The sequence below is a fragment of the Saccopteryx leptura genome, chromosome 3 (assembly GCF_036850995.1).
Source record: "Saccopteryx leptura isolate mSacLep1 chromosome 3, mSacLep1_pri_phased_curated, whole genome shotgun sequence".
In the NCBI taxonomy this organism is placed as follows: Eukaryota; Metazoa; Chordata; class Mammalia; order Chiroptera; family Emballonuridae; genus Saccopteryx; species Saccopteryx leptura.
Genome location: NC_089505.1, coordinates 6,213,204 through 6,224,888, shown reverse-complemented (window position 1 = coordinate 6,224,888; position 11,685 = coordinate 6,213,204). Strand labels below are relative to the sequence as shown.

Genomic DNA, 11,685 nt, shown 5'->3' with positions numbered 1-11,685 from the left:
AGCTAGAATCAGAGGGGAGCTTCTTCATCTTGATTAGTGCTGGCTACACACACACACACACACACACACACACTCAAGGACCACGGACATCATACTTACTGGTGAGAATCTCTGAGCTTTCCCACTAAGATCCGATAAAGGCAAGGATGACCTCTCTGACCACGGCTCGGTCTTCATCCAAAGGACGAGAAGACCAACAGCTGTAGACACACCTGCCCATGGAGGTTGTAGACCAACTCTGGTCATCACTGACGAGTCCTAGAAGCAGCCATGATGTCCCTCACAGGTGACTGAGCAAATACACCGTCCAGACAATGGAGTATTACTCAGTGCTGAGGAGAAGTGAGCTCTCGAGCCCCGAGGAGATGCAGAGGAAACTTACACGGGTGTTAGGAAGTGAGAGAAGCCCACCGGGAAAGGCCACATGCCTCAGGATTCCGACTCGGGGACATTCTGGCAAAGGCAACATGCAGTGGTCGCCAGGAGTCGAGGGCGGGGGTGGCTAGGCGGAGCCCAGAGGCGGTACAGCCGCTGTGACCGTGGACATGCGTGTGCCACACTCGTGCGGACCCGTGGAGTGTGCAACGTCGAGTGAACCTGGTGTCAACTGCGGACCTCGGGTGACAGCGAGGTGCCATCAGTCTTATTCTTGGGAAGAAGAAATGGGTTCCCTGATGGGGGGGGTGGGTCCGGGGGAGGCCGTGTCTGTGTGCGGACAGCGTGGGGGGTGGATGGGAATTCTCCGCACCTCCTTCTCAATTGTGCTGTCAACTTTCTGTCACTGCTCTAAAAAATAAATGAAATCTTAAGAAATCCAAAGGACCAAAGTTTGGGGGTTCACACTGTAAATAAGAGCTCAGAATCGAAAATTGCTGAAAGTAGAAGACGGACGATGGACAGGGTTTGCGAGCAGACGGTGTTGTCTGGTTTGACACGTAATATAAAATTCAGAAAATAAATTATGGCAATTTAGGATCCAGGTTAGAAAAAGTGACATTATTATTTGGTTGACACCTTTTTCTGATCTGTCTGGGTCCTCTAGTGGAGTTAGGAGCTGCCGGGGTTCATGGGGACGTCACCGCTCGCCGTAACAGAGAGAAGGGCGGGATGTGGTCACAGACAGGAGCCTGCAGACGGAGGGCAGGCCCCCCACTCCTGAGGACAGTGTGAGAGGGGGCAGCATGGAGGAGATGAGCAGACGGAGGGCAGGTCCCCACTCCTGAGGGTGAGGAGAGGGGGCAGCATGGAGGAGATGAGCAGACGGCTCTCTGAGAGGGATGTTCGTAAAGCATCACGGAGAGGCAGGTGCGGTCTGTGGCCACACGGGAACCGGGCACAGGACCGACACAGGACATGGCGGATACTGTTTCCACTGAACGCTCTCGTCCTGTGCAGTGACCCGTCCGTCTCACACATCAAAGGCACATAGTCCTCGCCCTCGTTATGTGAGCTGGGCAGGTTGGACGTGACGGTTCTAACTCCCAGATGAACGCAGGATAAGCGGAGACAGCCACGAGTGAGGGGCTCCCCGAGACAACGTGGGCGGCCGGGCGGCACCGGGGACCCTCTGGCACCACCAGGGGGGCTCCCTGTCCGTTTCTGCACAAGGTCGCTCCCCTCAGTTCACTGCATTTCATCCACTTGCTCCCCACAGCTTGGACTCCATGTAAAATGAAATGACTCTAAAGTGTGTTCTTTGATAAATGCAAGAGGACACCCACGGTCAGAAACACGAGTCCCGTGAGTCCTTTTCCCCGTGGACATCTGCCCTTGAAACCCAGGTCCGGCGTGTTGAGCATGAACGAAACCGTGTGGACAAAGGCCATTCAGAACCGCGAGGACTCCGGACCCCAGTGTACAGCTTCCAGGAAACGAACCCTCTAAAACCCACGTCGCCTGGAGCACTGGCCGTTTCTGTTCCAACCCCCCCCCCCAGAGAGACTGGACCCCGGGGAGGAGGCCTGAGGGGGCTCCCACAGCCCAGGAGCCGGACCCACATCCTTCCCCAGCCCCCTGCCAGCCCCAGGGGTCCAGGGATCCCGGCTGCTCGTTTTAAAACACGGCACACGAGTTTCAACAGGAAATAGTTCAAGCATTTGTTAGTATTTCAGAAGAAATAAAGCTCTTAAAAAAAATCCTTTCCAAATTTACTTCTTACACACAGCACCGACAAAGCAAAACGCTGAGTTGAAGAAACGTTGAATCAGGTTTTCTCCTCCTGGAAAACTGGGTCTGTTCCCTGCGGGCAGAGCCCGTGCCATTGAGCCGTGTGGAGACGGAGGGCCACGTCCCCAGCCGCTGAGCCCTGAATCCACACAGCTTCTCCTCCAGGTCAGGTCGGACAGAAAACGTAATACACCTTTTCCCTGGGTAGAGACTTAATAGATTAAAAACTGGGAGAATATTAAATTGGAGAGAAAATTTAGAGAAACTTTTTTGGTTTTTTTTTTATTACTTAAATACAGAAACTGAAGTCTAGCATGATGAAGCTATTTGACCAAACATCAATAGTTGATGACAATAAAAAAAATATATCATGTCAAAAGAGGAGCTAGAGTGAATGCTCTCTTTGGTTTATCCAATTGCTGATACGATAACATATTTCAAAACTATCAAATTGAAGTGTGTAATAAGGGTAGAAGTTAGGTGAGTAAGTCAAGCATAGAACAGATATAAACAAACGCTAGACCAGGGGTCCCCAAACTACGGCCCACAGGCCACATGCGGCCCCCCTGAGGCCATTTATCCGCCCCTACCACACTTCTGGAAGGGGCACCTCTTTCATTGGTGGTCAGTGAGAGGAGCATAGTTCCCATTGAAATACTGGTCAGTTTGTTGATTTAAATTTACTTGTTCTTTATTTTAAATATTGTATTTGTTCCCGTTTTGTTTTTTTACTTTAAAATAAGATATGTGCAGTGTGCATAGGGATTTGTTCATAGTTTTTTTTATAGTCCGGCCCCCCAACGGTCTGAGGGACAGTGAACTGGCCCCCTGTGTAAAAAGTTTGGGGACCCCTGCACTAGACATTGATTTTATTAAGGTGAATGTTTAAATGAACACAGAAAGATTGGACTCTTCTTGGAAAAAGCCACCCAACTTTGGGCAAAAACTAAAGTTATACCAAACACAATCATAGATCATGAGATTTTACTGTAAAATTAAATCACATAATATACCAGGAGTATACTATGGTGATTTTTTTTCACAGGTTGATATATTCGGGTGGATTTTTTTTTGGCATTTATCCCGTTCGGTGTTTCCTGAGTTTCGCGGATCCGTGGTTTGGTGTCTGACCATCCTTTGGGGGAATTACCAGGCGTTATTTTTTTCAAACATTTCTTCTGTTTCTTCTTCTTGTTCATCTCCTGCTGGTATTCCCACGACATGGATGGGTTTCCGTTTTGCGTGTTTTCTGTCTTTCTTCTCTTGCTTTGTGGTGTTGACGTTTCCATGGAGACGCCCCCTAGCACAGTGACCCTCTCTCCAGGTGTCAGCTCCTCCCCCCCTGTCGCGATGGGTCTCCCCAGCATGAGCACTGCCCCCCACCCCTGCTCGGCAGCTGGAGGTGCGGTCAGCGAGGCAGCAAGGGGCGTGCATTTAAGCTGTAAACGGAAACCTTGCGACATCCGTGTGATGTAACTACCTCACAGAGTCGCGGGTAGTTACAGATGATATGGATTCAGTCGGGGACTCCCCAGCCGGGAGCAGGGGTCTGCAGCCCCCGCTCTCTGATTGCTGGGGGGGGGGCGAGCTGCCCCAGGACACGCTGAACAAATCGTTTCAGAGTTTGGTCAAGCAAAGCCACTCACCTCTTCTTAGCCCCATCGGACCACGGCGCCCCCAGCAGAAGCGAGGACACGCTCTCAGGGCAGAGGGAGAGGGGACCGTGTCCAGGTGACAATGAGGACCTGTCCCAGGTCCCCGCCACCCCCGCCCCCGCCTGCCACCTACAGCAGTCCAGGCCCCGCGGTGCTTGCTGGCTCAGTGTTTCAGGAGGGGCTTCCCACGAGGACCTCGAATTGCTGAGGGCGCCCGTCTCTGGTCTGTTTTATCTCAGATATCTGCTCTGATATCGACCCGGCTGTGGACCCACAGCACTTTGCCCTGAGCTCCCTGCCCAGCGGACAGATTGAATCGCAAATTCCCTCCTGCTGAGATTTCTGGGTAAACTAATTCGCGGAGAAGCAGGTTGGAAGGAGGTCCACATGTCCCCGCAGAGGAGACACAGAGTCCCATAGTGGACATGACTCTTCTTCAGAAAGAAAACAAACTTTTTTTCCTTACTACTTTTTATTTTTCTGGCCTGGTTGTCTTGGTAACTGCAAACCGTCCTCCCGCGAGCCTCCCATCACTGACATCTGTCCCCAAGTGTCCATCCTCCACCTCCAAACTCGCCTTGCCTCCGGGCGGTGGGACGGCCTCCTCTGGAACTGGTGACAGGAACAGCTCTCCTGGCCGCATCCTCACTGGACACGCCCACCTACAACGCAGGTGCCATTCGGTCTGACCCATGTTGTGAGGAGTGTCCAGCACCGTGCCCTGACCCTGCTGGTCACGTCCAGCTTCCTGTGACATTCGGTCTGACCCATGTTGTGAGGAGTGTCCAGCACCGTGCCCTGACCCTGCTGGTCACGTCCAGCTTCCTGTGACATTCTGGAGTGACCCATGTTGTGAGGAGCGTCCAGCACCGTGCCCTGACCCTGCTGGTCACGTCCAGCTTCCTGTGACATTCGGTCTGACCCATGTTGTGAGGAGTGTCCAGCACCGTGCCCTGACCCTGCTGGTCACTGTCCAGCTTCCTGTGACATTCTGGAGTGACCAGAGCAGCTGGAAGGCCCCCCGCCGGCCTGCCCGTGTTCCTGCTATCCGCTGCACGCCCACCCCACTGTCCCCCTCTTCTCGCTCCTGTCCCTGTGGCCCCTCCCCCGGGACTTGCTCCAAGGCCACGGTCACTCACTGCGGGCATCTGTCCCCTCCTGTTTCTCTCCCTGTCCTCTGTGCCTGGAGGACAAAGACCGTGACACTCGGCCTGGGAGCCTCAGCGCGTCTCCGGCCGGTAGTCGGTGCTCAGCGCATCTTTGTGGGACTGGATGAAACTGAAGGACTCCAACCAGAGAAGTGCACACAGAAATTTATTTCAAGAAACTGGCCTGTGAGCTTGTGGGGTTGGCGAAGGACAGAGACAGCAGGCCGGACCACCCGAGTGGCGGGGAGCTCAGGGGCTGAAGGGCCCTGGCCTTACACAGAACGTCGTCTGGACCCAGGGGCGTCTCCGTGGCTCTGAGGCCTCCACCAAGGGCCTGGGGCCCGCCAGGACCGGCACACGCGGCCGCGACGGAGTATTCTTAGACGCGGTTTTATAAGAAGAGGAATGTAGGTTTTAGTTGAGGGTGCCCAGATGCGTTTATGATGATATTTCAGGATGACGACGTTATAAAAAGCAGCTGGATAAACACATCTGAGCACAAACCACAGCGAGCAGACGAGCTGAAATGGGTAATTCATTTAATCCAAGACAGGAAATGATGACAGGGCATCCGACTTACACGTTCCAAGTATTCATCCCTCCACACACACAAGTATGTCGGGCCTAATGACATACAGATTACAAAAATAAAACCTTTCATCCCGGTTTTATTATAAAATACTTAAGTCTAAGTCCTTTGATTTTTTTTCAGATATTCTTCGTTTTCTTATATGGGGAGGGGGTGAGATAAACTGTAGATTCTTGAAAAGGATAAAGGTGAGAAAAGCCGCTCAAAATTAGTGCAGAAAACTAGTTTACCCGTGCGTTTCTGAGTCCGTGTTTCCACGCTGGACAAGGTGCGGTGGACGTGTGTACAGGCAGGCCCGTTTGTTTCAGCCCAACTGTCCACGAGCGCAGGCTGAGCTTAGGGTTGGGGCTAAGTGCTGACTCTCATTTTTATTTACTTATTTTAGGTGAGAGGAGGGGAGACAGGGAGGCAGACTTCAGCATGCACTCTGACAGAGATCCACCTGGCAACCCCATCTGGGGCTGCTGCTCAAGCACTGAGCTATTTTTAGCACCTGAGGCCAATGTTGGACCAGCTGAGCTATCCTCAGTGCGCGGGGTCATACTCAAACCAACTGAGCCACTGGCTGTGGGAGGGGAAGAGAAAGAGAGAGTCACTTCTTTTATGTGCCCTGACCAGGAATGAAGCCGGGATGTCGTATGTCAGGCCAGTGCTCTATCCACTGGGCCACTGGCCTGGGCAGAGGGCTGACTCTTACTGGGAAGGTCACACCCAGGGCTGCGGGTGATGGGACAGCTGAGAGACAGGCCATGGACGCACAGACGTGACGCGGGCTGTCACTCCGCCGGCACCGTGGGAAGAACGGCTCATGGGCATTCGATACGTGAGCCTCACCCCTGGTGTGTGTCTCATCAGTCCAGGGCTTTCTCTCCTCCTGTCCTGGCTGCGCACACCGGACAGGTGTGGCCCTGAGCTGTTGAGGTTTTGGCTCAGTGTCACGTGCGGCTGTCAGAGCCGCGTGGTTCCTCTGTGCGTCCTGAGAGAGGCCCGCGGGGGGGGGGGGGGGGTCCCTCAGAGCTCGGGCCAGATCAGCGAGCTGGGCCAGCACCTCGGTTGGCCACCAGGGTCCCCTGACCTGCGATGCCCCCACCGGAGCCTGAACGCAGCGTGGACGCCCATTTCCTGCCTGTCATTCAGTCTCTGACTGGAGGTTCTCGATGGGCCAATTTTCCCGTCTTATTTTCCTCCTTCTGGGAAATCTCCTGACCTGTCTCCCGGGAAAACAACCCCAGGATCCTGGCTGCGTTCCCAAGTCGGAACCTCGGCCTCTCCTGTGTCACTTTGACAAAGGGTTTGCGAAAACCCCGTGGCCCCGTTCAGCTAAAGGAGCCATCTGGCTGCTCGGGGGCCCCGGCCGCACCAAGTCCCGCCCCCGTTCAGGACGACGGGGTGGGGGCTGCAGTGGGCGGACAGACAGACAGACACGGCGGTCCTCGGGCCCGGCCTTGCGCACCGCGGGGGTGACGATTCCGGAGGTCTGTGTTTTTACAACACGGCGTCTATTTATTTATGGTGCGTGTCAGCGGCCCCCCCGGCCCCGGGGAGGGGGGCTCTCCACGTCCCGATAGAGCCCACGGCCGGAGATGCTCGGGACGCGTCCATACGCTCAGGGGCCGCGTCCTCCCCACCTGGCGTGGACCAGCTGCCACACCTCAGAGCTGGACGTCACTTCTGAGGTCTCCGGCCATCGGTGGCAGGTGGGAGGCGGCCCCAGGACACTTCCGCGCCCCGGGGACCCCGCCAGCTGCTGCGCTGCTCCCCTCATTCCCGGTCTCTCCACGGGGCCTCCACTTCTGCTCCTGTTCTCGTCTGCGCGTCTGGGTGCGTGCTCGCTCTTTCCCTCACCCCCCCCCCCCAGTCTCAGGGTGCGCGTGGTGTTCACAGACCTCGCCGACTCCCGTGGGACGGTGGCACAATCTCTCACCTCCTGGGGGTCGTCACGGACCCTCCGAGGGACCTGTCAACAGTGACTGCCACCGCCTGGCGCCCAGCGGGACGCCTGCATTCGAGTGTCCAGGGCCCCGTGCTGTCCTGTGCGTGTCACTCCTCTCGCTGGGAGCTCATCCCGCTCCTCTGAGCGCCACGGTGTTGGGCGAGCGGGGGACGCCTCTCCTCCTTTCTCGCTTTCAGCTCCTCCCTCTTCAGTCTCAGCCACAGACGACCCGTGTGCTGACGGCGCCCGAGGCCACGGCGCCTTTCAATGCCGACCACTCCCATTGCATGGTCTCAACAACACACGTCCCCCTTGGCTGCAGCTCCCCTGCCTCCCCTGGGGCTCACTGGAGATCTGGGGGCGTGCGGACACAGGCGGGGATGCAAGGAGTTGATGGGGGTGGGGGGTCGTTACCAGGACCCTGGTCCCCTCTCTGCACGCTGGGCCTCTCCCAGGAGATGGGGAATGTCTGAGGGCAGCACAATAGAGGAGACACTTCGAGAACAATCGTCACGTCACCCCACGTGTGGACATCTTCTAACAAAACAAACGGACCCCCAGCGGCTGAGAGACAGCGCGGTCAGGAAGCCGGGACAGGCCGCTGCCTGCGTGCCGCTCCCCCCCCATACTGCGTGGGGGTGGCCACCCCGCCCCACGGGCCTGCAGGAGCCTCCCCACACAGAGGCGCCCTCTGGGCTGAGCGCACACCTGTCCCGCTGGGTCTGCCTGGAGGCGACGTTGCTGTGTCGTTTCATCCCACACAGCTCTCACTTGGAGCTCGCACCTGACTTGACACCATTTCATTTCTGGGGCAGACGACAGTTTTTGCCGAGACAACACCGCGTGGTGGCTGTGACAACAGCTTCTGAGCCCGTGGGCTCTGGGGACGGGCCCGTGGGTCCAGAGGGCAGGGCTGCTGGTAATCACGTGACTTGATGCGCCTCAGTATCCGCTCTCTCAGCTCCCACACGTGCACGGTGCAGATGATAGCTCCTGGTCCTCAGGATTGTAGCTGTTAGCTGTGGGGCCCCCAGCACAGGACTGGCCACTCAGTAACTCCGGTTCCTCCGGTCATTGGTTTGACTGTTTTCTTGAATAAGTGTCAACGTCTGCACAGCGGGAAGCACTTTGTAAACAGTCTGGGCTACGAATAGAATAAGTAGGTATCTACCCAAATCAAAGGGTTCAGGGTTTACAGTTCACTGAGGAATGCTTTTTTAAAAATTGGTGTTTCTTTTGCGTTTAAAAGCGCTGACCTGAACAGCAGGAATGTCCTCTTTCAAAGGAGTGTTTACATCAGCCTCTTCCCAAACCCAGAAGTAGTCATTCATGCATGCAAACAGCACATTTCCTTTAAAAAAAAATAATAAAGGGCTATCTCTTACAGGAAATTTTAAAAATGCAAATTTAAAGAAAGAAGTTGTTTAAAAAAAATCACCCATAACAAAATCATCCCCCTTTGGATTTTCTTTCATTCCCCTTCAGGATGTCGAGAGGAGGGGACACGGGTGTATGGTCCGGATGACTTAAACACTCGGGGCTGCGTCCGTCCGCACACATCCAAGTTCACTTCTTCACAAAAGGACATCGTGTTGAACGGGCGGGGCCCGCCTCCCATCCCACCAACACCGTTCCAGTTCAGCAAGCCGTTCTCTCGGGACAATCAGCAATTTAACCGCAGAAAAGGATGCTCTGTGGATCAATGAAGAGATATTTCTGCCCTGTACAGGGACCTCAAGGACTTATGTTTTCTAATTTGGGGCGACTTTATTTTATGATAATAAAAGTAATAACAAAACCCGACTCACCGAAGCAGAGAAAGGGGGCGGGTCCTCACCCGGGTCCTCACCCGCCTCAGCCTGTGCCTGGCCACATGCACCGCTCGCCGACCTGCACACACAGGGTGCCGGGGCCGGCGTCCTGCACGGGCACCGGGTGCGGAGAATGCTCATCCCATTGTCCTTGCTCGTGTCTCGTTTGCAGAGGCCCCGAGGAAGCCGGCATGGACTCAGGGGCGTGCTTGCCTTGTTTGCGTTTAACTTTTACGTCCACGGCGGCCAGGGGGCCACGCCTGATGTCTTCTTAGCTTTCTTTCTACTTTTTACATTGTTTTTTTTTTAATTGCTATGGAACGTCAAAGGACCTTGAACCCCACTCTTAACAAAAGGGACTGAAATAAAACTCCCAATTGTGAATGGAAACATTCGACCTGCTCTCTGGTGAGTTGATGAGTCAGTGCTTTAAGTTAAGTGCACAGAAACATTAATGTCCATTTGGGGAAAGGCAAAATTAGCACACAAATGAACCAGGATATTCTTTGTTACACTGGTCTACTTTGTTACATTTTTATTAAGTCGGTTTCATCCTTCAGGGAAAAATGAAATTCCTTGCTGAAGCTCGGAAAAGCAGGCATGCCTGTGGTCGTCATGAAGTCTGTCTGGCGTTTCCAGCAATTCACGTGGGACGGGCACGGAGTCAAGACAAGCATCCCCTAGGCCAGGGTGTCCGCGTGGACCGCTCGGCTGTCCAAGCTGAGCCCCGGGGGCCTGGCTGGAGACAGAGACGCTGTCACGGCGGCCGGCAGCCTCTCCAGACACAGGCCGGCAGCAGGACGGGCGTGTCCACCTCCTGGTTCTGAGCACGCACGGTGTGCCCTGGGCAGTGTGCTGGCCCCGCGCCAGGTGCCCCGCCCGCCCGCCTGGACACCACCGCGGCTCAGACCTCGCCCGGGGAGGGTGTGCTGGGCTCTGCCTTTCTGCTGAGAGCTGCTGGCCATCAACACCGTCCAGGGCGGGAGTTTCTCACACCCAGGGCTCTCCCGGCCCTCATCTTCCTCGGATCCGGGAAAGGCGAGCACGGCACCGCCGTGACCCCACACCCACCCGGCGGAGAGGACACAGGTCACAGGACCGCAGTGAAGAGCGCGGTGAACCTGCTCGTTCCAGGTCCACGAACCTCTCTGTGTCCCGAGCAGCCCCAGCTGGGCCCGAGGTGCTGACCGCTGCCCCTCATGGTCCACCAGCCACCCCTCTCCTGTGCTCCGCCGTTTTATATAACAGTCTTTTCAAACACACTCGGCGTTCTCGAACCTCCCAGACACCCTAGACTCCGACACCACGGCCAGCACAGGAGCACGGGGCCCTCCTCGTGAGCTGTGCTGTCAGGCGGCAGGTCCCTGCGTCTGTCCACCACCCACACCCACGTTCTCTGGGCCTCAGCCCCTCTGGCCTCCCAGTCCGCTCCAGTCACTCAGTGTCTCCCTCTCTCTTCCTGTCTCTGTCTCTCTCTCAGCTTCTTTACATTTTCTGACACATGAACCCGTGTCCACACGCCAATGCCTGCCCTCATCCCACACCCCGACCCGTGTCCACACGCCAACACCTGCCCTCATCCCACACCCCAACCCGTGTCCACACGCCAACACCTGCCCTCATCCCACACCCCGACCCGTGTCCACACGCCGACCCCTGCCCTCATCCCACACCCCGACCCGTGTCCACACGCCAACACCTGCCCTCATCCCACACCCCAACCCGTGTCCACACGCCAACCCCTGCCCTCATCCCACACCCCGACCCGTGTCCACACGCCGACCCCTGCCCTCATCCCACACCCCGACCCGTGTCCACACGCCAACACCTGCCCTCATCCCACACCCCGACCCGTGTCCACACGCCAACCCCTGCCCTCATCCCACACCCCGACCCATGTCCACACGCTGACACCTGCCCTCATCCCACACCCCGACCCGTGTCCACACGCCAACCCCTGCCCTCATCCCACACCCCAACCCGTGTCCACACGCCGACACCTCCCTCATCCCACACCCCTCAGCCGTGACCTCTCTCCTCCTGGACACTCAGGCAGCTTAAAATTGGGGTTCCATCCACTAATGTTTTTTCACTTTCCACTCTTGTGTCTCCATTGTTCAGATGTTTATTTATTTATTTACTTTTTTCCCTGCTGTGGCAAAATGTCTGCCACGTGACCTTCGCCCTCTGCACGGCCTCTGAGAGGACAGTGTGGTGACACTGAGCCGTCAGGCACACGGCTGTGTGGCCCCGAGCCCCATCTGTCCCCAGAACGCCTTTCATCTTGTGAAAGTGGTATTCTGTCCCCATTAAACAGTGACACCCTCCCCCCTCCCCCCCCGCACTCCTCTCCCCTTCCCTTCTCCCCTCCCCTCCCTCTCCC

At 56.1% G+C, this 11,685-nt stretch overlaps 1 protein-coding gene across 1 annotated transcript; it reads left to right on the top strand.

The window, feature by feature from the left end:
* The first annotated feature begins 10,803 nt into the window (after window positions 1-10,803).
* Window positions 10,804-11,331, top strand: LOC136398110 (keratinocyte proline-rich protein-like). The gene has a single exon (XM_066372519.1). It carries the CDS (start codon window positions 10,804-10,806, stop codon window positions 11,329-11,331), a length of 528 nt encoding a protein of 175 aa, XP_066228616.1.
* The last annotated feature ends 354 nt before the right edge of the window (window positions 11,332-11,685 follow it).

What these genes read in the sequence shown, in the direction of transcription:
- LOC136398110 (XM_066372519.1), top strand. Translation starts at nt 10,804, where the DNA reads ATGAACCCGTGTCCACACGCCAATGCCTGCCCTCATCCCACACCCCGA.